General features: G+C 40.9%; 1 protein-coding gene across 2 annotated transcripts in view; it reads right to left on the reverse strand.

Moving 5' to 3' along the window:
* Window positions 1–26,996, reverse strand: part of LOC140491543 (serine/threonine-protein kinase NLK-like) — a 189,567-nt gene that overhangs the window by 22,899 nt on the left and 139,672 nt on the right. Inside the window, exons 6-7 of one of the 2 annotated variants that reach the window (XM_072589870.1) lie at window positions 21,406–21,615; window positions 18,000–18,101 (exon numbers count right to left, since the gene is read on the reverse strand). In XM_072589870.1, coding sequence (XP_072445971.1) covers window positions 18,000–18,101; window positions 21,406–21,615 — 312 coding nt within the window. The remainder of the gene's footprint in view (window positions 1–17,999; window positions 18,102–21,405; window positions 21,616–26,996) is intronic. The other variant, XM_072589871.1, reaches the window with a different exon arrangement.

The raw sequence follows: 26,996 nt of genomic DNA on the forward strand, positions 1-26,996 counted from the left end.
CTTAGAGTACAGATTCTTAATTCCTTGAAAGTGGAGTCACAGGTAGATAGGAGAGTGAAGGCAGCGTTTGGTATACCTTCCTTTATTGGTCAGAGCATAGAGTATCTGAGTTGGGAGGTCATGTTGCAGCTGTGTGGACATCAGTTAGGCCACTTTTGCAATATTGTGTGCACTTCTGGTCTCCCTTCTATTGAAAGGATGTTGTGAAACTTGAAAGGGTTCAGCAAAGATTTACAAGGAGGTTGTCAGGATTGGCAGTTTTGAGCTAAAGGTAGAAGCTGAATAGGTTGGGGCTGCTTTCCCTGAAGCACCAGAGGTTGAGGGATCACCTTAGAGGTTTATAAAATCATGAGGAGCATGGACAGGAAGAATAGACAAGGTATTTTCCCTGGGGAAAGGGAGCCCAGAACTAGGTTGAGGGGGGAAAAGATTGAAAAGTGGGAACTTTTTTCATGCAGAGGATGGTGCCAGAGAAAGTGGAGGTGGCTGGCACGATTCCACCATTTAAAAGGTATCTAGATGGGTATATGAATAGGAAGGGTTTAGAGGGATATGGGGCAAATGGGACCAGATTAGTTTAGGATATTTGGTTGGCATGGATGAGTTGGACCAAAGGGTCTGTTTCTGTGCTGTCCATCTATTTGACTCTAAAATCCTTATACTGAGGTAATCTATTTCCCAACCGTACTGGATCATCTTTCTTCAGGCATAGTTGTGTTTTTATATCAACTCTCAGCATGACTACTACAAACAAACCAAAAGCTTTCTAAGCTTTGGGTTTTTCCCTAAGTTAAACAAAATCAATTCCTCATTCTTCGAAACCAAGAATGAACTTATTCTTGAAGGTTTACCCCTCTGTCCAATTGCAAAACACTCAATGCAAACAAATTCCTATTGCTACACTGATTTAAAAAAAAATCATGGCTCCAGAAATACAGACAAGTTAAGCATTCAACCCTCAAATAGATCAAAAGCTCACCTGAAATTCCAAGCTCTAAATTAAATTATATTAAAACATATGTAAATCACAAACTTTACAACAGACAAATGACTGATCACTTCAAACGTGTACAATGTTACTTTAAATTTGGGTTGGGGGAAAATGCAAGGAAGTGAATGCAGGGAATATCAGATCAGCTTGATCTTTAGTGAATTGTGCAGCAAGCTCGAGGGTCTGAACAGTCTACTCCCATGCCTATTTCTTATAGTCTACGGTCTTATTTGATATTATCCTTTTCACTATCTATATTCTAATTTAAAACACTGCTCAAGGACCATTCTTCACCTTTGAACTAAAACTGAAGTTGGATCACCTATGTTATCACCTAGACAGACTTACCATAAAGTTTTGATTAGTTTGGTCTCAATCTCATACCCGGTCTAGAAAAACCTGTTTGGATTTGAATATGCTGAATGCACTATTCAGGACTCTTTTCAGCCCAGTTTTGCCAACTTGATTCACTCACAATCTGTATGTAGATGAAGCCATCATTATTAGTGGTATCTTTCTCACATGACCCTTCCTGTATACGGTGTCCTACAGTGTAACTAATGTTTAGGGTGCATAAACTACGCCCATGTGATGTGATCTTTTACCTTGTCTCATCTCATTAGTAAAACAATTTTATACCTTTGTCTTTCAATCAAAAACAATTCTCACTACACTAATGACACGCTTAACCCCATTACCTTTCCTGGCATCCAATCTTTTTGAAATGTTAACATCTTTCAATTTTCAGGTCCCATGCTTGTCTCTGTAATGTGCATCTGGCATTGCACATTCCAGCTGTGCTAACAACTCATCTATACTGTTAGAAATGCTGTGCGCTTTCAAGATATACAGCCTTTAACTTGCTTTTCTACAGTCTCTGGCCTTTTCTACCGGCACACACATTTGAATGTTCTGTCTCCTGAAACCTAAACTTTCACACTGTTTCTGATAGTTGATAAAGTGTGGCACTAGAGAAAGCACAGTAGGTCAGGCAGCAGCCGAGGAGTAAGAGAGTCAAAGTTTTGAGCAGGACCCTTCTTCAGGTATTTTAGTTGATTGGTCATAGTGAATCTTGAAAAGTTGATTTTTGTATTGCAAATATTTGGGAGTCAGTTACACTAAATGTGTCTGGCATAATATAAAAAAGTATTTAAAATGACCATATGGAGGCAGTCTTAACTGAGTCAAGTTGGCATTAAATAATCATAACTTCAAGGATTGTAAAATTAAACAATCTGCAAGGCAAGTAATAGTGAAATACAATGAATTTCATGACATATAAAAATAGATTTATGGTAAAATTAAAAGCTAAATAATTGTAAAGTTACATTAAAATTGCATTGTGTAAGGTGTTCGATTTAGGTTAATGTACTGTTACTCTAATTGATTACACCACTAGACATTTACATTGTTTGATCCACTGGTAGATCTGTGAACCAATTTTTTTTTGAGTGTTCAAACTAACTTTAAATGATTTATTGAACAAAGTTTTAAAGCTTTGGGCCATCAACAGCAGAGGAATGTGAAAAAGAGCTTATTTTACACAGAATGGTAATGACCTGGAACACTGCTCACAAAGGTAGTGGATGCAGAAATAATCACCTGATTTCAGGAGGTGAATGGCTAGGCATTCGAAGACAATGACTGAGTACCAAGTGGGAACTCGGGCTGACTGCAGATTCTGCAGAAAATCAGCATGCACTTGTGCTGAATAACCTCCTTCTGCGCTGTAAAACTTTGTGATTTAACACATTTTATCAGCCTTTTCTAAAGACGCTTACCTACTAGCGCTGGGTAAAGATTTTTGTCAGACAAAATTTAAACCATAATGTCTCAGTCCCAACCCTTGAACTCAGCACCACCTTCCTAACTTGCAATCTTTTTCCTGACCTCTCCGCCCCCACCCCCACCCCGGCCTATCACCCTCACCTTAACCTCCTTCCACCGGTCACATTTCCAACGCCCCTCCCCCAAGTCCCTCCTCCCTACCTTTTACTTTAGCCTGCTGGGCACACTTTCCTCATTCCTGAAGAAGGGCTCATGCCCAAAAAGTCAATTCTCCTGCTCCTTGGATGCTGCCTGACCTGCTGCGCTTTTCCAGCAACACATTTTCAGCTCTGATGTCCAGCATCTGCAGTCCTCACTTTCTCCTCGAAGATTTTAATCTACTGCGAATCCTCTTGCAAGGATGCCTTCCTTGAAGAAGCTCTCTTCCTCCCTCTACAAGGATTTCAGCGAGTCCCTCTCTCACTGCACACCCCAGGTCATCTCCTCTGCCCAGAAGCTCTTCAGCCACATTCTCAAACAGACTCGCTACCACAGCCACATCTCCTTCCTCAGCACCTGCCGAGGGAACCGACTGACCCCGCACGGACTCCAGACTACGTTCAGACCAACAAAATTTGGACCCAACCAGGACACCAGTACCTACAATAAATCCGAAGCCTCCAGCAACAGACCTCCCTCCGGATCCTCCGCTCCACACTTGCAGCCATGCGCCGCTACCTACATTCCCTACAATTAAAACCTACCCCAGCTCAGGACAACACTCTCACAGACTTACAAAGGACCTCTACTGTTCTTCATCCACAGAAGAATCCATACACTAAAACAGTTCTTCCTAGCCACATCAGAAATTTAAGACAGTAAGTACCAAAAACTTTCATGTACTTACCCCCACACTCTGGGTTCCTCAACTGTTCCAGAATCTTCCATCGGCCTCCGAAATCACTCAGGCGCCATTAACCACACGGCCGCTGCAGCGCCCGCGGCGATGTCACTTCTGCCCCCACCGACCTTGCAGCCTCCACGATCGCCGCCCAGACAACCGCCTCCACGATCGCCAGGAAGACCATCGCCGACAGATTCGCGGCCTCCGCGGGGTCCACGGCTATCGGGAACAACACCGTTTCTGTTGTCGCCACAGCCACTTCCGCCCCTGGGTTGCTGCCGCTGCAGCCACCTCCGCCCCCAGTGACATCACTAACCTGCACAACGACCATGCCGCATGTCTCCACCCCCACACCAATCTCCGTCACCATGCCTAACCCCGCCCCCACACCGATCTGCGTCTGCATGTCTAACCCCACCCCCACACTGATCTCCGTCCCCACTCTGATTCCCGCCCCCACTCCCACACCAGGTCCTAGCTCCCAGCCCTGCCGTGTTTTCACCATCCCTCCAGAACTACCCCTCTCTGAGGATGAAAGATCAGTCCGCAGCAGAGGCCACACCTTCATTCCCCTACGCTCTCGGATTAACGAGTTCAACACGCGGCGAGACATCGAACAATTCTTCCACCGCCTTCGCCTGCACACCTATTTCTTCAACCAGGATTCTCGCCTACCCTCCGACTACCCCTTCCCCCGCATCCAACACACCCCATCCACCTGGACACCCCGTGCTGGCCTCTTACCTGCCCTCTATCTCTTCAGAGCCAACTGCCGCCACAATATTAACTGCCTCAACCTCTCCAACCTCACCTTCAGAACGTGCAGCCCTCCACTCCCTCCGTTCCAACCCCAACTTCACTAACAAACCGACAGATAAGGGAGGCGTGGTAGTAGTTTGGCGCACTGACCTTTACACCGCTGAGGCTACACGCCAGCTCGCGGACACCTCCTCCTTCTGCCCCCTTGACCATGACGCCACCTCCCACCACCAGACAATCCATAACCTCATCACCTCAGGGGATCTCCCATCCACCGCCTCCAACTTCAGTCCCACAACTCCGCACCGCCCGTTTCTACCTTCTGCCCAAAATCCACAACCGCGACTTCCCGGCTGACCCATTGTCTCAGCCTGCTCCTGCCCCACCGAACTCATCTCTGCATACCTTGACATGGTCCTGTCCCCCTAAGTCCAAGAACTCCCCACCTACATTCGGGACACCACCCACGCCCTCCACCTCCATGATTTTTGCTTCCCTGGTCCCCAACGCCTCATCTTCACCATGGACATCCAGTCCCTGTACACCTCCATCCCCCATCACGAAGGACTCAAAGCCTTGCGCTTCTTCCTTTCCCGCCGTACCAACCAGTACCCTTCCACTGACTCCCTCCTTCGACTGACTGAACTGGTCCTCACTCTGAACAACTTCTCTTTCCAATCCTCCCACTTCCTCCAAACCAATGGAGTAGCCATGGGCACCTGCAAGGGCCCCAGCTATGCCTGCCTCTTTGTAGGCTATGTAGAACAGTCCATCTTCCGCAGCTACACTGGCACCACCCCCCACCTTTTCCTCCGCTACATCGAGGAGTGTATCGGCGCTGCCTCATGCTCCCACGCGGAGATTGAACAGTTCACCCACTTTACCAACACCTTCCACCCAGACCTCAAATTTAGCTGGACCGTCTCAGACTCCTCCCTCCCCTTCCTAGACCTTTCCATTTCTATCTCGGGTGACCGAATCAACACGGACATTTACTATAAACTGACAGACTCCCACAGCTACCTAGACTACACTTTCTCCCACCCTGCCCCCTGTAAAAACGCCACCCCATATTCCCAATTCCTTCTCTGCCACATCTGCTCCCAGGAGGACCAGTTCCAATACCGTACATACCAGATGGCCTCCTTCTTCAAAAGACCGCAATTTCCCCCCAGACGCGATTGACGATGCTCTCCATCGCTTCTCCTCCACTTCCCACTCCTCCGCCCTTGAGCCCCACCCCTCCAATCGCCACCAGGGCAGAACCCCACTGGTCCTCACCTACCACCCCACCAACCTCCATATACATTGTATCATCCGTTATCATTTCTGCCACCTCCAAACAGACCCCACCACCAGGGATATATTTCCCTCCCTTGCCCTATCAGCGTTCCAAAAAGACCACTTCCTCCGTGACTCCCTAGTCAAGTCCACACACCCCACCAACCCAACCTCCACTCCCGGCACCTTCCCCTGCAACCGCAAGAAATGCAAAACTTGCGCCTACACCTCCCCCTTTACTTCCCTCCAAGGCCCCAAGGGATCCTTCCATATCCGCCACAAATTCACCTGCACCTCCACACACATCATTTACTGCATCCGCTGCACCTGATGTGGCCTCCTCTATATTGGGGAGACAGGCCGCCTACTTGCGGAACGTTTCAGAGAACACCTCTGGGACCCGGACCAACCAACCAACCCAACCACCCCGTGGCTCAACACTTCAACTCCCCCTCCCACTCCACCAAGGACATGCAGGTCCTTGGACTCCTCCATTGCCAGACCATAGCAACATGATGGCTGGAGGAAGAGCGCCACATCTTCCACCTAGGAATCCTCCAACCACAAGGGATGAACTCAGATTTTTCCAGTTTCCTCATTTCCCCTCCCCCCACCTTGTCTTAGTCCCAACCCTCTAACTCAGCACCACCTTCCTAACCTGCAATCTTCTTCCTGACCTCTCCGCCCCCACCCCCACTCCGGCCTACACCCTCACCTTAACCTCCTTCCACCTGTCGCATTTCCAATGCCCCTCCCCCAAGTCCCTCCTCCCTCCCTGAAGGGCTCATGCCCGAAACATCGATTCTCCTGCTCCTTGGATGCTGCCTGACCTGCTGCACTTTTCCAGCAACACTTTCAGCTTTGCTCTGATCTTGTAAACCATAGATCTTGTATGATATTGATTTAAAACTGTTCTTTTATATTAGCAATGATGGCACTTGGCCTGCATACTATCCTAGTCAACGAAGTTTCAAACAAACAATTAGATTTTAAGCAGCTTAACATCGCAAGATTTCCAAGATACCATGCACATTCCATAAATTTGTAAAGAACAAAAGTACAAATGATTAAAAATAATTGTTCAATATATTTTTGCTTGGTAGAAGTTGAGGACAATCTCTCAAAGAGCTTCAGATTTTGAGATGTGAACAGATTGTTCCTATTAACACCTATTCTGTATCAATATCACTCCTCTAGAACCAACAGCACTCCTTTACCTTCACCATCTGTTCTACTTGCTCCACTTCCTCTTGCCAACAGTATAAAAAACATTTTCCAACCACCCTCCATTTCGAAGAGTTATATTAAACATAATGGTAATTCTGCTTCTTTCCCCAAAGAATCTGCAGACGTGCTGAATTTCTCTAGGACATTTTTATTTGTGGTATTAGCCAAGGTCTGTTTAAATATTTGTGGCAAATGAGTAATTTAAATAGCATGTAATAAAACAAATGCATAATATTTCAGTACCATAAAACAGGCTATTCTATATTTGCTTACAAAGGCCCAACAGGCAGTTGAGGAAATTTGGCATGACAGCGAATACCCTTGCCAACTTTTATAGGTGTGCCAGAGAGCATTTTGTCTGGATGTATCAGTACTGGGTACAGCAACTGTATCATTCAAGATCAGAGACAGTTACAGGGAGTGGTGAACTTGGCCTGAACAATCACAAAGGCCAACCTCCCATCTACAGAATCCATTACCAGGCCCACTGTCAAGGAAAGGCCGCCAACATTCTTAAAGATCCATCTCACCCTGGCAATGTTTTTATACAACCTCCACCATTGGGGAGAAGGTGCAGAAGTCTGAACACTCACACCAGCCGGTTTTGAAACAGTTTCTACCCTACTGTTAAAAATCACAACACCAGGTTATAATCCAACAGGTTTAATTGGAAGCACACTAGCTTTCCAATTAAACCTGTTGGACTATAGCCTGGTGCTGTGAGATTTTTAAACTTTGTACACCCCAGTCCAACACCGGCATCTCCAAATCATACCCTACTGTTGTTAGAATACTGAATGGACTCAAACTCTAAACATTCACCTGTACCTGTATGTTTTTGCTTTTGCCACTGTTTACCTATTATTTACTTATCTATGCTACTTAACTCTAATCTGCCTGTATTGCTTGCAAGACAAAGCTTTTCACTGTGCCTCGGTAGACCTCACAATAAATTCAATTCAGTTAATATTGCACGAGGATGGAATATTGAACATAACAGGAGACAGTGAGGACTGCAGATACTGGAGATCAGAGTTGACTGTGGTGCTGGAAAAGCACAGGTCAGGCAGCATGAGGATCAGGAGAATCGACATTTTGGGCATAAGCCTGATGAAGGGCTTATGCCCAAAACATCGATTCTCCTGCTCAAATGCTGCCTGACCTGCAATGCTTTACCAGCACCACACTCTTAACTACTGAACATAGTACAATGATGTAATGAAACTCCGCTCATGTTCAACAGCAAACTAACAAATACAATGATTACATACCCAACTCTGACTCTCACGCAATTAAAATTGGGAATTAAAACAGTGTCATAGAGTCATAAAGATGGACAGCACAGAAACAGACCCTTCGGTCCAAATTGTCCATGCAGACCAGATAGCCCAACCCAATCTAGTCCTACCTGCCAGCACGTGCCCATATCCCTCCAAATACTTCCTATTCAGATGCTTTTTAAATGTTGCAATTGTACTAGCCTCTACCACTTCCTCTGGCAGCTTATTCCATACACGTACCACCGAGTGAAAAAGTTGCCCCTCGGGTCTCTTTTATATCTTTCCCCTCTCACCCTAAACCTATGCACTCTAGTTCTGGGCTCCCCACACCAGGGAAAAGATTTTGCCTATTTATACTATCCATGCCCCTCATGATTGTATAAACCTCTAAGGTCACCCCTCAGCCTCCGACACTCCAGGGAAAACAGCCCCAGCCTGTTCAGCCTCTCCCTATAGCTCAAATCCTCCAGCCCTGGCAACATCCTTGTAAATCTTTTCTGAACCCTTTCAAGTTTCACAACATCTTTCCGAAAAGGAGGAGACCAGAATGGCATGCAATATTCCAACAGTGGTCTAACCAATGTCCTGTACAGTCACAACATGACCTCCCAACTCCTGTACTCCATATTCTGACCAATTAAGGAAAGCATACCAAACACCGTCTTCACTATCCTGTCTACGTGCGACTCCACTTTCAAGGAGCTATGAACCTGCACTCCAAGGTGTCTTTGTTCAGCAACACTCCCTAGGACCTTACCATTAAATATAGAAGTCCTGCTAAGATTTGCTTTCCCAAAATGCAACTTCGCATTTATTTAAATTAAGCTCCATCTGTCACTTCTCAGCCCATTGACCCATCTGATCAAGATGCCGTTGTAATCGGAGGTAACCTCCTTCGCTGTTCACTACACCTCCAATTTTGGGGTCATCTGCAAACTTACTAACTATACGTCTTATGCTCACATCCAAATCGTTTATATAAATGATAAAGTAGTGGATCAGCTATGGAAACATGCTTGCAATTTCTATCAAGGTGTCCTATAACTTTCCGAAAGACACCTAGTCAAACATTCTCAGGTAAACCAGTGATCATAAAAACTGGCACTGAAACCTTGACTATGTTGTTTGAATAAACCCAAAATAGAGTTCCCCACCCCCCCCCCCCCGATTAATATAATGTCCATCCCTGCAGTCATGACGGACTGAGGGTCAAAAAGTAAAAATGCTTCACAATTTAGGTTACTGTTGTCAGTATATCAAAGTTTCCATTTACAAAAGGAAACAGTAAACTTAACTAGATGCAAATTCAAACAGCAAAGTTTGCAACAGAAATTCCATCCACTTGCCCAAGAAATAAATTGCCAATCATTACAATGAAGTAAAGTTCATAATGACGTGCCAGTCAACTGCTCTCCCAGACAATTTAGCTTAACTGCAACATGATTTATGCTACTTTGAAGAAATGTTCTCCAGCACAGGTTAAATAATTGGCTCTATTAAACAGAAAAGTAACCCAATGTGAATAGCAAGGCCTTGCATTTACCATAGAACCCTAGAGTACAGGAGCCAAGGTAGGCCAAACGGTCTGTTTCTATGCTGTATGACTAACTCAAACAATATCTAAATGACAGTTTTTTTGAAAAAAATATCCAAATGATTACACTTTCCCACTGTTTACCCTTAGTGCAGTGAATTCTGTACTTTAAATGCATGTCTTATGTTCTTTGAAAGTTGCTATTCAAATTACTTTTTGGGTAGTATATACTAGTTTGTGACTCACCTCTATACAATTGGCTTGTTGATATAGATTAGATTACTTAGAGTGTGGAAACAGGCCCTTCGGCCCAACAAGTCCACACCGACCTGCCCAAGCGCAACCCACCCATACCCATTTACCCCTTCGCCTTAACACTACGGGCAGTTCAGCATGGCCAATTCACCTAACCTGCACATTTTTGGACTGTGGGAGGAAACCGGAGCACCCGGAGGAAACCCACGGGGAGAATGTGCAAACTCCACACAGTCAGTTGCCTGAGGCGGGAATTGAACCCAGGTCTCTGGCACTGTGAAGCTGTAGTGCTAACCACTGTGCCACCATACAGCTGGAATTTTCTACGTGGCTTCTTGTCAAAGGTTTGTCTGTAATCAGTGTACACAGAATAAGTCTAAATTTCCCCTAGCTATTTTACCAATTATCTTAAAATGTGTCCTCTGGTTATTGGCCCTTCTGTGTACACTTTGTAACCTCATTCAAATCTCTTCTTAACCTTCTCAGTGCAGCACAATTCCTGTTGCAAAAGAAATCTGCCAACTGCATGTTACAGGTAGACAAATAGTTGAGGCACAAAAGGTCAGGCTTAGCTTTTAAGTTCATAATGCTCAAAATTATTTTCAACATTTACCCATAAGTTATGCTTAGATGTAACTAGGTTTTAGCGGTTCTTTTTAAACCTGTAGGCTAATCTGCCATTCACATCTACCACTTCAGACCTGGATAGAAAGTTATACCACCATCGCTACTACTCTACAAGTGTATGCATTCGTTCATCAAATTTCATCAAAGGAAAACCTAGATCTGAATCAAACACTAATCATTGACAGCAATAGAAATTTCATCAGATCAAAATGAGATGCTTTTCTAAAATTATACAGATGGATAGCCATTCTTGCACACTTTATTAAAGTATGCAATTTTGTAAATAGCACTCCTGTATTCTTGCGAGAATCATTTTTAGATTTCACTTGATTGATAACTAAATTATCTAAAATGTTTCTTTTTAAGCTAAAAACAGAAATTGTCAGGGCCCAATATTTGAAGTCAGAATCATAGTACAGAAAAGACACTTTGGTCCATCGAGTATGCACTGACGGAACACCCAACTCAATCTACACTAGTTCACTTTTCAGCACTTGGTCCATAGCCCCGAACATTATGACATTTCAAATGCTCATTCAAGTACTTTTTGAAAAGTTTGCAGGTTTCTCATTTCAACTTCCCTCCTAGGCAGCACATTCCAGATTCTTACCACCTTCTAGGATAAACTTCTTTTCCTCAAATCCCCTCAATCTCCTGCCTTTCACTTTAAAAAGTACACCACCTTGTTACTGACCTTGTGACAAAGGGGGGCACAGCTGCTTCCTATCCACTCTGTCCACGCCCCTCAATCTCATATACTTCAATCATGCCCCCAATGAGCCTTCTCTGCTCCAAAGAAAACAACGTGAGCTTATCCAGTCTCTCCTCTTAGTTAAATTCATAGCTTCACCCCAAGCAACATTTTGGTTAGTTGTCTCTGCACTTCCAGTGCAATCATATCCTTAAAAGTGCAGTGGCCAGAAACGTTCTCCAGCTGTAGCTGAGCAAAGTCTTGTACAGGTACAGCTCCAACATAACCTCCCTGCTGCTATAATCTCTGCTGTGGTTGTTTAGGGCATGTGTCCTCTCTGCAACTACCCAATTAACCTATTCTGCCACCTTTAGGGGTCGGTGGACAAGATCCCCCTCATTTTTCTAGGGTTCTGCCATTTGATGTGTATTCCCTAGTCTTGCACTTAGGAAGAAGCAACATCACCTCACAGGAATGATGGATGATGGTCAATTAGCAGATCAGTGGTAGAAGGAACTTAATTTACACTTATTAGGGTTAAGATCTTTTTCCTTACAGTCAACAACCTGGTCATTGTCATCTAAACGTGCTCATCACTCCAATATTTTCTTTATTATTGTTTACATCTCTCATGGACATCACTGTACACAGGCCTCCAGCCATGGAAATGGCCTTCTACCATTACCCTCTGTCTCCTACCATTGAGCCAATTTTGAATCCAAATTACCAAAGTTACCTTAGATCCCACATGGTTTTACTTCTTTACAGTCTCTCATATGGGACCTTGTCAAAAGCTTTGCTGAAATCCATACAAACTACAACTGCACTACTGTCATCTAGACCCTGGTCACCACATCGAAAAATTCAAATTTGTCAGGCATGACCTCCCTCTGACAAAGCCACATTAACTATCCTTGATCAAACCTTGCCTCTCCAGATGAAGATTTATTCTATCCTTCAGAATGTTCTCCAATAGTTCTCCCACCACTGATGAGCATGCCACTGGTGTGTAATTGCCTGATTTATCTCTACCACACTTTATAAAGTGGAACCACATTAGACGTCCTCCAATTCTCTGGAACCGCTTCGGTGGTTGGAGGGAATTTAAAATTTGGGTTAGAGCCTTTGTAATTTTCTCTCTAGTCTCCCACAGCAGCCTGGTTTACAACTTATCTGGAGATATGCCCATAGATATGCCTACCAAAACCTCCAATACCTCCTCACTCCCTATGTCAAACTGCTCAAGATCCTCAGTCCCTCTTCCTGAATTCTGTCCCTACATCCTCTTTCTCCAAAAGAAAAATGTGAGTACTCGTTTAACACCCTACCAATGCCCCCCTGCCCCATGCACAGATTGCCTCCTTGAGTCCTGCTATTTCCGAATTATCCTCTTCTCCTTGATAGAGAATATTTCGGGACTTTCCATAATCTGACATGCCTGTGTTTCTTCATGCCTCCTTTTTGCTTCTTGATCATCTTGCAGAGGGACAACTATGAACTAAGAAGTAAGAGGAGGAGGAGTATAGACATTTGGAAGCATTGGTGCATCGGGAAGGGAGATACCCATTTCAGGATATTTTATGGCTCAATTAGGACCACTACAGTGCTATGCGAGAGCAAGAAACCAGATTGGAGATGATAAACGACATGCAAAAGTGGGATATTACAGCAAGCTGAAGTGAGACATGGTTGTCACAAAAGGCAGGTCTTAAGGGATAATAAATAATTCCAAATCAAATGAAGGGTGCTATCCGAAGATGATCAATAGGTGCATTTTACATAAAAGAATAAAACATAACTTGAAGAGGTATAGTTGGTCCTTTTAAATAAAAAACAGCCAGTCTAAGTCAGAATTAGGAAGTCTCAAGTTCAGTTCCTTCTCAACAGCTAGCTGTTCTCAACTACAATGTTAGTGGGAAAGCCAGATTTTCAGCACCTCGAGTTAGAAACAGGAAAATAAACCTATTCTTGATTACATAGAACATAGAAAAATACAGCTCAGTACAGGCCCTTCGGCCCTCGATGTTGCGCCGACCGAAGCCTACCTAACCTACACTAGCCCAATAACCTCCATATGCTTATCCAATGCCCGCTTGAATGACCATAAAGAGGGAGAGTCCACCACTGATACTGGCAGGGCATTCCATGAACTCACAACCCACTGAGTAAAGAATCTACCCCTAACATCTGTCCTATACCAACCTCCCCTTAATTTAAAGCCATGTCCCCTAGTAAGAGCTGACTCCATACGCGGAAAAAGGTTCTCACTGTCAACCCTACCTAAACCCCTAATCATCTTGTACACCTCTATCAAATCTCCCCTAAACCTTCTTTTCTCCAATGAGAACAGCCCCAAGTGCCTCAGCCTTTCCTCATACGATCTTCCTACCATGCCAGGCAACATCCTGGTAAACCTCCTCTGCACCAGTTCCAGTGCCTCCACATCCTTCCTATAGTATGGCGACCAAAACTGTACACAATACTCCAGATAAGGCCGCACCAGAGTCTTATACAACTGCAACATGACCTCAGGACTTTGGAACTCAATTCCTCTACCAATAAAGCCCAGTACGCCATATGCCTTCTTCACAGCACTATTTACCTGGGTGGCAACTTTCAGAGATCTGTGTACATGGACACCAAGATCCCTCTACTCATCCACACTATCAAGTAGCCTACCATTAGCCCAGTAATCCATCTTCTTGTTACTCCTACCAAAGTGAATGACTTCACACTTAGCTACATTGAACTCCATTTGTCACCTTACTGCCCAGCTCTGCAACTTATCTATATCCTGCTGTAACCTGCCACATCCTTCCTCGCTGTCCACCACTCCACCGACTTTCGTATCATCCGCAAACTTGCACACCCAGCCTTCAAGCCCCTCCTCCAGGTCATTTATAAAAATGACAAACAGCAATGGTCCCAAAACAGATCCTTGTGGAACACCGCTGGTAACTGCACTCCAAGATGAACCTTTACCATCAACCACTACCCTCTGTCTTCTTCCAGCCAGCCAATTCCTAATCCAAGCCTCTAATGCACCTTCAATGCCTTACCTCTAATTTTTGCAGTAGCCTACCATGGGGTACCTTATCGAACGCCTTGCTAAAATCCATATACACCACATCTACTGCTTTACCCTCGTCCACGTCCTTGGTCACCTTCTCAAAAGAATTCAATAAGGTTTGTGAGGCACGACCTGCCCTTCACAAAACCATGCTGACTATCCTTGATCACATTATTCCTATCCAGATGTTCATAAATCCTATCCCTGACAACTCTCTCTAAGACTTTGCCCACAACAGAAGTGAGACTCACTGGCCCATAGTTACTAGGGCTGTCCCTACTCCCCTTCTTGAACAAGGGGACCACATTCGCTATCCTCCAGACTTCTGGCACTTTTCCTGTAGACAACGACGACATAAAAATCAAGGCCAATGGCTCCGCTATCTCCTCCCTAGCTTCCCAGAGGATCCTAGGATAAATGCCATCAGGCCCAGGGGACTTATCTATTTTCACCCTTTCCAGTATTCCCCGGACCTCTTCCCTACATACCTCAAAGCCATCTATTCTAATCACTTGTGACTCAATATTCACATCAGCAACAATGTCCTGTTCCTGAGTGAATACTGACGAAAAGTATTGATTTAGTGTCTCTCCAATCTCCTCTGACTCCACGCACAACTTCCCACTACTATCCTTGACTGGACTGATACCTACCCTAGTCATCTTTTTATTCCTGACATACCTATAGAAAGCCTTAGGGTTTTCCCTAATCCTACCAACCAAGGACTTTTCATGCCCCCTTCTCGCTGCTCTTAGCTCTCTCTTTAGATCCTTCCTGGCTACCTTATAACTCTCAATTCCCATTCATTAATCCCTGTTTGGTACAGTGCATGGGAATATCCTGTGAAACTAATATGAATTGTGAAGTTGTGAATATGAAAGGGCCTGATTAACACAAGAAAATGGCCAGTACTGTAGGTAGTATGTGGTGGTGTAGTATACTCAGTACCTTCAGTAGGGACAGTGATAATATCAAAAACAATGATTCAGAAAGGCACTTTTAATTTTGCATCATACAAATGTGGGGATGAAACCACCAGTAGAAATTTCAAACCAAGTTTGAATTCCAAACAAATAACTGTACATTTCATTTTTGATAAAATGTTACGTTTGTTCAAATATGAACCATGCTTACTTTTAATCAAAGATAATAAAATTATTTGGAATCCATTTTGGTTTGTTTAAACAAATTGAGGGATCCAATTTGAAGAGTGAACCAGCTGCTCCTGTGGTGAATACATTAACTACAAATGCTCAAAAATCAGTTCAGCTAATTTCTTAATTATAACTGATATGAAAATGTGATGTAAATATACATTAACTGAAAGCACCACTCTAATCTCAACTCTGGTTTCCAGCATCTGCAGTCCTCACTTTTGCCTGTTAACCAAAAGCAGCCCAATGAATCAATTCCTCCGAGAACCACCTGAGCCCGAATCAAATTGCTCTTAAACTTGATGCCATAAGCCTCAGATAGGCTTGCAACCAGCAAGATTGCTCATTATCCCTCAGTAATACCACCTGACTCCACCCTTGCCCCAGCTCAACTGCTTCTGAAATCTTTATTCATATTTCTTATCAGTTGACTTTTCCCAACCAGCCAGCATTCCATACTCCATAATCTCAAGGTCATCCAAAACTGCAGCTTTCACACTGTCCCATTTACAAAATACCCATGTGTTCACATAATTCAGTTCAGAAGACACCCATGCTGAGTTCAGAAGCAAGTTTAGTTCCTTTTGTAGGAGGATGATTCAGGGCAAGTCACTCGAACTGAGAAAGCTCAGACCTCACATTTGTTAAAAGTTCACACTGGCAGATTTGGTAAGAACTCATTGTCTTGCTTTAGTTCATGGCAAAGGAAATGTCAGGTGTCAGTTAAGTAGAATGTTGAAGAGGTGACAGATTTTTAACTCCTTTGGACTGGAGTCTAAGTGTTAGAAATAGGGAGAAACTTTGTTTTACTTTGCATATTAAGATCATTCTGATTATCTTCATTATTTAGTTTATATTTTTTTCCTCCCTTTGTGAAATCAACTTCTGTTCGTTGTAATTAAAAATGTGCAACCCTGCAAGCAGGTGTCTCAATTACATCACCATCATGTTACCTAAGTTAACAATTTTTAAAACGTGTTCTCTCAGCTGGAGGGCCAGTGGCCAGTTGGCTCAAAGGCAGCAGGCAGAATGCCACAGAAGGTAGGTGAAGTAGAAGGCACTTGGTGCGTTGGCTTGATGGAAAGTCACCTTATAGGGTGGCTTGTGGTTGCTGAAGCAGGTTGGACCTCTGGGCCTGTCTGGAAAGTGGAATGTGACCTACTCCAAGGCTCCCATCGCTGGCCCGGCATCTAAAAAGCTGCCTCCAGGCAATTAAACTGGTCCTGACAACTGTGGGAACATACAAGCATGAGTGTGGAGCAAATGTAGGCAGATTTAAAATTAACAGTTGATCCTGCGTCCACTGTTGTTTGTGGAAGAAAGGTTCAAAACATCTACCACCCAGTGTAGATGTGCTTCCAAACATCATTCCCGAATGGTCTGGCCCCAGCGCTGAGACTCTGTCCCTAGTTCTAGAATCCCCAATCAACGGGAATAATTTGTTATCTATCATGCTTTCTCTGGTTAATATTTTGAAGACTGATCAGATCACCCCATAACCTTCTAATCCGAGAAGAAACAGGCCATTCCAAGTTTTCTGAAACATCCACTTAAAAGTCTGTCACTGCTGCTGTATTGATCCATCCTAATTCTCTTCAGCTCAGTTTTCATAGCCACATAATTACCTGTAAGTGTAACATACCAGTCCTCAACTTACTCTTTCCTATTTCAAATGGAATGTAAAATACAATCCCGATGGATGTTGTTACCTAGAGTGCCTTTACTGAGGTCATTCATTAACACTGTCATCGAAAATCATGGAACCTGGAGGTTAACCAAAAAATCCAGTTGGCCTCTTAACAGGCCTTAATAGGCACTTAATTATTCAGATTAGCTACCCATTGCACATGATTTTTGATCCAATCCTATGACTATGAAAAATGGAGCTAGGGAACATGCATGCAAACTACTGACATTATATTTAGCAGCTGCCAGCCTCCAAATCTCATGTATGTGGGACCCAAAAATCAAGCCCACGATCTTGGCTCACAGCTTTGAAGAGGATTGTCCAAAAGGGACCACTGATATCAGAAGAATCAAATTCCATGTACAAGCAGGTGCCAAGAAAATTGTACAGGACATTCTGATATAACATGTTTCATCAGCACAAATCGGCTCTGATGAGATTGATGAATTGTGGATACTATTTGGATAACGCAAACTTTCTACCAAACAGGTATAGCAATTTTCTATAGTGATCTTCTACAGTGTGATTTCCTATAGTGAGAGGTTGTGGAGGAACGCAACTGCCGCACCATACCAGAACGCACTGTATTAAAAAGGGAAATATAATTTCAACCATTTTAAATTAATATTCCTTTAGATTGATAAAAGACAAAATATAAAAACTCTAGTTTGAAACTATTTTTCTGACAAGTGCAATTCATAATTTTAGGATTGGAGTCACTTCCATTCACTAAGCAGTGCTGCTCAAAGACAAGCTATGACTAGAATCCTACCTGTTTATGAGGACCCCTGAGTATGTGAGCCTTGGCACCTTCACATGCTGTCCGCATGGCTTCTAGTGATGGAGTTCCCAAAAGATCTGTGATCAAGTCCAACTGCCAGAGGAATATAATTCACTGTTTAGGATAGTCATGAACTTTGCACTCTTTTGATCAGCAAGTTTCTTTTGAAATATTATGACTAGTAATTGGCATGTATAAATCATTTTAAGGATAGCCATTTATTGTTGAGAACAATTTATCTTTCAGCGCAACTTAAAGTTGAATTCACTTGTGCCATAGGTCTCATCAGAATCAAGAAATTTTTCATTTTGTAAATAATCAAATTACATGGTCCAACTCCAGCATTTTTGAACCACAATGTTTTGCTTTTTTAAATAAACAACTTTACTTATCAAATGCATTTTTACATAACAAACATCTTTATTATATAAACAGTACTGGAAATTCACACAATATTCATTGTCACGAACATACAAATTGCAGCATTTTTGGCAAAGTTAAAATTGTGCTAGATTTGAAACAATTTCTAGAGACTGAACTACAGGCATATATTAAATTTATCTGCTACTGAGAAATTGTTGATCAGTTGTTGTAACTATATACTTTATATAATATATATATTTTTATGTGATTTCAAATAACTTGGATCCACAGAACATAGGAAACCAGCTCAAAATACTTATTCACACCAGCTGCATATTAATAAATCTAGTCCAGGATTACACCAACCAGCTATTTACATAATTCAATTGCTCACTTGACTGTTAGAATTTATATTAATTGAATACACAAATAATTGAAAATACACTAAGTAAAACAGAAAAATTACTTTCCATATTAAAATATGTTTGTACAAGACTAAAACAATGGCAGATATAACTCTTCGAAAGACATACCATTATTCTAAGAGTTTTAGTTTCGTCTGACAGACTTAATGTGGATACACAAGTTTTCTTGTTGGATATCATAATAGCACTTTACTGAATATAATCCTAAATTAATATGCTCTGTTTTTTGTATCATTGCACCTTAAAATTGTATTGCTTGGGGGAGACAGCAGTGTTAGCGGCAATTTCATTGAATTAGTATTCCAGACAAGCTCATGCTCTGGAGCAGATGGATCAAAATGACCATGTCAAGTAGTGGAATTTAAATTTAATTAATAAATTGGAAACAAAGGTAATCTCAGTATTAATTATCATGAAAACTATCATAGGTATTTTTCATAACAATTTGTTTCACGAACGCTGTTTCAGAAAGGACATCAGCTGTCCTTAGTTTGCCTGACCTACAGGTGATTCAGAACTCTAATGGTGTGGACTCTAAAATTGCTCAAATGGCCTGTTAAGACTCTCTAGTTCAAGGGCAATAAGGGATAGGTTATAAATACTGGTCTTACCAGCAATCATCCATATCCCATAAAAGAAAAAAAGTTTTGATTTTGCAGATTGTTCATGCTTATATGTACTGTGACTTCATATTCCAGCAGAAAGCCATGATCCATGCACAAGTCAAACACCATTCCACACATTGATATTCTCTCAGTTATCTCCTTCCTGTTGGCAATATTGTTTAGAGAAAAAAAACCTTTTGATTCAGCACTCAATTTAGCCCTCAAAAAAATAACCTAGCTGATTTTGCCAGATATCCTTCAATTGATACAGGAACAGCTGATCAGGCAGCACTTCTAATGGAAAGCGAGATTGGTTCTGTAGTTGACAAAGCATCTTTCTAGCTGATAGACAGGTCAGACAAGGAGGTACTTTGAATATTTGGACATCAGCACTGGACATGCTTGGAGGGGAAGGCAGACTCAGGGCTGGATGCAACAGGAAACAAAGGCTAAAACTTTATGAAGTATTCTTTTGAAAAAAAAATAGGAAAGAGATTTTGTTTGAGGGTACCCATATATTTATTTTATGCAATGCATTTTAGAACAGTGCAGTAAAGCCATAATGGCACATATGCCAGTTTACAACCTTGACTTCAAAAAAAAAATGCTTGCAACTGTTCCTGTAACATTAGTATCCATTTTTGTGGTTTTACGCCATTAGAGATGTACAATTTTAAAGTAGGAGAAAAATGGAAACAACGCCAGACACAATTTGAAAAGTATCGTGCTGCTCAACTATCGACTCTTACTAGTCGAAGTCAACAATTAAAAAGCCCTCATATCAGAAATTTTGTTTCATAAATACAACTTCCTACTGTATCCTTGCAGTTTACTATGTTTCCGTTGAGGCAAAGAGTTATGAACACACAAGTGGGAAAAAAGCTGACAGGTTAAAGCTCAATTTGGTACAAATGAAGTCACCCACTGAAAATAAAATTAGAATACTTTCATTGGATGGGACAGAGCGAATTTATTTATATGCCCATAGACATACCATCTCAATGCTAATACAGGGCAGAAAAATTGAATTGTATTCCCTTACAATAGAATATTGAGGTTTAATATATTCCAAGTCTTTTGACATGGCAAAAGATTTTGCAGCAGGAGTATTTAAAAAACCTTCTTTTTCGGCAGGACAATCCAAAACATAGAAACAGTCTAAAAGTTAAGAATTGGTCATTTAGCAGTTAAATCAAGCAATACCTTTTGATACTTTGAGTAATGAAAAATCTAAACTGTTGTCCACAACACTGCAGACACTAGGTCAATTTAAATTTTCATTTACTTACTGTTTTGCTAGGTAAATGTATCAAGGAATAGGACTAAGGCAGTTTATTGAGTTGGCATACAAATCAGTTAGTTGAATAGCTGTAAAAAGCCTCAGTGGCATATGCAGTATGCGTGCTTAGTCTAGCCAAGATAAACTACAGGCCCTTTAAGTTCTAATAATAACTAGTTTATCACATATTAAGGAAGAATGTACAGCTTTGTAGAAATATGACAAACTCTGAAGTATTAATGATTTCCCTCAGTGGAAGATGCTAGTTACACTTTCCTGGATATTACCCTGTCAAATCTTTATACTACTGTACACTCCTGTTACTCCCTTATGTCAATGAATGTACTGATAGTATTTATAAATAGAGATGAAAGATCTCTATTACTTTAAATTATCAACTTTTGAAAAAGCTGATATTTATATTGTGGATCTTTTCACCCATCTATTGATACCAAGGTACCAAAATTAATGGTATTAGGTTAGTACGCAAGTCAATCTGTAAAACAAATCTTCAAATCTCAATTAAACCATCTGAATGGTTTAAAATAGGAGGTCTTGTATATAATCTTACGAAAACTGCTACACTTACAAGAAGGGATGATAAATGAAGACTTTGCAGCATGTCTAAAAGTGAGGTTATCTGAACAGTACAAAGAAGTTTTATGCCCTTAAAACACAAGGCTCCTTATCTTGAAGCAAAAATTCATATCAATCAGCTGGATTACCTGTTGAATGGGACTTTGAGCCTGGAATAAGATTCTACGGCCTAAAAGCTCTGCAAAGATGCACCCTACAGACCAGATATCGATGGCATTAGTGTAATGGCGGCTACCCATCAGGATTTCTGGTGCTCGGTAATACTGAGTGACAACTTCCTGGGTCATATGACGGGACTCATCAAGTTCTTCTACTCTGGCAAGACCAAAGTCACAAATCTGCAAGAAAACAAAATATTTTGGAACACTAGCAACAAATTTCTTCAATCTGCAGTCTCAAAGTAAGAATGGTTACAACACTTGCTTTCTAGGCAACAGTAATCTCATCAACTTTAATGATGATTAAAAATAACAACTGCCCTCATTACCATGCCATGAATTTTGCACTTGTAAGATCAAAGCTATGTAAAACAACACTATTCTGGATTTTAAGGAACTTGTTGATGAGCAACAAAGTATCCTGAACGATACCCACTTAATATTACAGAGGAATGGCATCTAGCTAAGCAACCTACAGGTAAAATATAATAGTTAAGAGCTACTGAAATATGAATCAACATCTTTTTGAAGATTATACTTCCAATATTAAACTAATATTTAACTGCAGGTTAAAAAGGTGAAATACATATGAGATTGTTTTTTAACCCCCAATCTGCTCATGGAATATGAGCATTCTGGCAAGGCTCGCAATTAATGCTCATCCCTAATAGCTCTTGAGGGGTGACAGGCTGACATTTTGCTCCATTGACTGAGCTGGAGAGCTAAAATTCAAAAGATCAGAAGTTCTATCTAAAGCTCCAGTTCTTATGATCTTACATTAATACAAATTTTGCATCGATTAGCTAACTTCAATAAATAGCTGAGTATTATTAGTTTCTTCATGGTTTAGACAGACAGGAAATTGTAAGCCAAGTTTCTCATTGTTGATTGCTACTCAAAAATTCCTTAGACTTGGGGGAAAAAAAAAGACTCAGACTCAACTAGGTTGAGAAGACCTCTCTACCCAAACAGCCTGCCAAGACTTCATGGTTGGGTGCACTGATAAGGAATGTCCAAATGGATGTGGCGGGAAAGAATGCGCATGAAGCTATGTTGTACGTTTCTTCTGAAATCAGCAAAGTTAACATTCCTAAAAAATTTAAATTAGTTTAGCACAATTGGCCAGATGTGGTTTTTCACCCTAACTCAGACTAATAAAAGGGACTTTATTATGTATAATTAAGTCAGTTTTAATTTTAAAATTGTAGGTGCTATGTAGATGAATTTCATTTATGATAACCACACAAGATTAATGAGCCACATAGTAACACGTTGGCAATTACATGGAACTTGAACTTCTCCCATCAAATGACAGACTGCAGAGCATAACAGTATCACTTTAGTGTATGAAGTGGTAATGCTTTTAAGAGGGAGAAGAGGAAAAGGTAGAACTTCTAAATGTTGTCACTTATCATCGACTAATGTCATGTCACAAATTCAATGCCTAAATTTAAGGATAAGAAAAAGAGCACTAAGCGAAAGAGGAAATCTCTTTTTTAAAAAATGAAGTAACTATATTTACATACGCCACTCTTTCAACCATTTCTCTTTCCCAAATTGCATCTTCTTATGGACTATGTTCCTTTCTTATACCTAACTATTTAAATTTGGGATTTCTAGAATTCAAAGACTCTCAATAAAATTCCTGTCTAAAAAATTGTTTATTTACTTTATAAACAAAAAAAAAAGTATTTAATTTGAAGTCTGAAACACAGGCCCAAAAGAAAGGACCTTAAATCTAAATTCCAAATATCAAGAAATGAGCTGTGTCGCTCATCGGGGTACCCTCGAGGGCAGTAACTTATAAATTTAGGCAGTTAGAACTGGACACAATACATAAGGTCTGACCAATGCTTATATAGCAACAATACAATTCTTACTTAATGCTGATGGTTTGCCATTTACTGCAGGTCATGCTGTACTGATAGTTTGTACTTATCCACTCTAACCCTAGTTACACCTTTAATTGTTGCAGTACTGCTCCACTTGAATCATTCCCTCAATTTGTTTCCAAACTAATTATTTTACACGTTGACAGCACTAAATTAGTATGATTATTTAAATCAATAACCTAAAACCAAAATTTCTCTCAAGTCACATTACACCATTGTTCATTATTTCATAATTTCTGCTATGTGCTTGCCCAACTCAATTTATGGACATCTCCTAAGGCATTGCTTAAAGCATATGAGGTCTTGCAAATAGCTTTCTCAAGATAGTTCACTTATACTGTTAGAGAAATCTCTATTTAAACACAAAGATTCTCTTTGTATTATGCTACATGTTGTGCACACATCAAACAATGTAATACTAGTGTTTTGCACAAGTAGTCAAGGCACAATATAATTTCTGTATAAAACAAGCTTGCAGTACAACTGAACCCAAACATGCAGATGTATTCCAATATTCCCTTTTCTTTATAATACTGCATTTTTATTTCACATTAGTAAATCATAAAACAAACATTTTGAAAGTAGTGAAACAGTGCTTCTCAACAATACAAATGAAGGAGTTGGGAAATGGAAAATTAGGATGACAGTGATGTGAAGTGGTAATCATAGTATGATCATTTTACATTGGCTGTCCCTTTATAAACAAGGCAAAAAGTAGTGGTGAAATGGAGACATGTGACCCAAATATGACAGCACAAATAAAGTTCATATACATAGAAGTGGGCACAGATAACCTTTTCAATAAACATTAAATACAGGAAATGAAAATCTTGGAGGTTTATAGGAATGGATAGTGAAACTTATTTTATTTAGTCTGTTCCAAAACCATAAAATTATATACTTTGCAATCAAGTGCTCTAGAAATAAATATATCCTGAAAGAAATTTAGAGTGGCAGCTAGTGGCAAATGTGAAATACATCAAGACCAAGTGTTTCCAGTTGAAGGATGAAACATTGAGATTTGGTCCTACTTTGAAAACAAACTTGAGCCATCTACAGCAGGATATTCTGTGCCACTCCTAATGTGATCAGTGGGACGTGCTCTTTTATCCCATAAAATGCAAAATACTGGACTATGCAGGATAGTGGTGGTGGGTGAGAGATGGGACTGACAAGAGGAAAGAAAAAAGGTTTTCTGACTGTGAAATAAAGCAAACTGATGGATGGAGGGAAAGGTTGGGAGAATATTTTTCGTCACTTCCCGAAAGGCTAAAAATCACAACACCAGATTATAGTCCAACAGATTTATTTGGAAGCAATAGCTTGAGGCGCTGCCTCTTCATCAAGGTGGTTGCCCACCTGATGAAGCAGCAATGCCTCGAAGGCCAGTGCTTAAAATAAACCTTCTGGACTATAATCTGGTGTTGTGTGACTTTTGAACTTTGTCCACCCCAGTCCAATACCAGCACCTCATGATTCTCAAAAAGCGCTAATGTTATTTCAGCAAGGACTTGGTGTCACAACTGAGTGGAAAAAGCTTCCTTTCTACCATCATCAATTTTGTATCTAACACTATACTTCAGCTCCCAAACTGGACAGGTTAGAAAGAACTGCAGCATGAACTTCAAGTATATCAGTGTACACTTTCAGTATCTTGTTGCAAGCATTTTAATAAATCCTGCAAATACTCAGGCCGCATCTGTGGAAAAGACAAAAAAATTTCAGGTCTGTGCCCTTTCATCAGAACCAAGGAAAGTTTGAAATGTAATAGAATGTGAACAAGAGAAAGATCAGGTAAAGGAGAACAAAATTTGATATTTGATATGGAGGAGTGCAGGAAAAATTAAATTTCAGATTTCAAGGTTCAAAATCTAAAGGGAACAATAATGGGGCAACTGAAGGAACTAAGATGTACAATGATATAGTAACGCAAAACATTTCTAACCTTCCTCCACTATCTTGAAAAGGACATCCAAGGTAATGTTCTCTTTCCACAGATGCCACTTGATCTGCCAAGTATTTCCAGCATTTTGTTTCATATTTCTAGCATCCACAATATTTGTGTTTGCTTTATCAGACTGACTGAATCTCCATTAAGGTTGAAAGCAAAGGTCAAACCCAAGTTCAAAAGAAATGTAAACAATCTGAAAAAGAACTAGCTTGTGTAGATATGATGCAAAGCTGCATACCCTCAAAGCAGAAAAGAATAGCCCATTGCCACATCTATGACTGCTTACGTCCATTATAACAATTCCACCAATCCCAACTCACGTAAATGAAATGGAAGAAATTGCTGTGAATATACAAAAAATGCAATCTGAGATCTATTTTGCATTAAACATGTGTTGAATTTCCAGTAACAGCTGTACAGATGTTTAGTTTATGTAAAGCAGGCATTTCTCCATTAAAATAAAACTCATTTCATTGTTCGTACAACTAGTGCCATTTGGCGATTTCAAACTCCAAAACCAACTAATTATGAATGGCTGATCCTTTAGGGGTAAGCAACTACCTTTCAATTGCATCGCATGTAATCTGCGGGGAAAGGTGATTTTTACATGATAATTGACATCGATGATTCTCACTTTAATCAAAGAATTAATAGTCACTTACTCTAAACTAATTTTAAGAAAGCTTACTTATTATTATCGTATATTTGACCAAATAGCAACAGCCAAGTCGTTAAGCATTATTTACATTCCCTACCTCTTTCTACCACCCTACCTGTGCTTTGGAGATTGCTTGGAGATGTCACAGAACTGGTACAGAAGGCAACAGTTCAGTCCATCACGTTCACACTGGTTCTCATTGAGAATTATGCCTTATTACAAATCTCCTATCTTTTCCCCCCCAACAGCATTAAAGTTGTTCGAATAGAAACAATCTAATGAGCACATAAATGTGACTGAACCCATCTCCAACACAATGGCAGATGCTGCATTCCAGACTCGATCCATTCACTTCATGAAAAGATTTTGCACATTGCATTAGCTTCTTTCACAAGTCACTGAATCTGTCGTTCTTGATCCTTTGAGTCTGGGTCAAGTCTCCTTTTGGCTTTTTCCTTTGCAAAGAGAGGCTTCCCAACTTCTCCAAACTATCTTTGCAACTATAATTTCCTACACCCAGAACTATTGTTATAAAGCTCTTCTGAACACTTTCCGATTTGTACACATTCTTAAAGTGTGATGCTCACAACTGTATGCAGTAAACAATCTGAGGTCCAATTACCAACTCATACAAATTCAGCATCATCTCCTTGCTCTATGCCTCAAGTAACAAAGTCAAGAGTACTGTGTTGTTTATGAATTACACACTCCACCTATCCAGTCATCTTTATGTACATACATACAGACTCCTCTGCTTCTGCACTTCCTTTAGAACCACACCATTTGCTACTTATCTGCCCATTCCAATTTGAAGTTTTACCCTGTCCTCCTCCTCAGTTTACAATGTTTCCTAGCTTTGTATCATCGGCAAACTTTGAAACTGTATCCTGTACATCAAGAGCAATAACATTAGTAAAAAAAAAGGAGGGGCTGACTCCAGGGAACCCCACAAAAAAAAACCTTGTCTGTAATCTGAAAATATTCATTAACCTTTTGTTTTCTATTACTCTGTTATTCTGTATCACTGTTGCTGTCCATTGTATCCCATAAGCTACAACTT

Source organism: Chiloscyllium punctatum, chromosome 19 (assembly GCF_047496795.1).
Source record: "Chiloscyllium punctatum isolate Juve2018m chromosome 19, sChiPun1.3, whole genome shotgun sequence".
Taxonomy (NCBI): domain Eukaryota; kingdom Metazoa; phylum Chordata; class Chondrichthyes; order Orectolobiformes; family Hemiscylliidae; genus Chiloscyllium; species Chiloscyllium punctatum.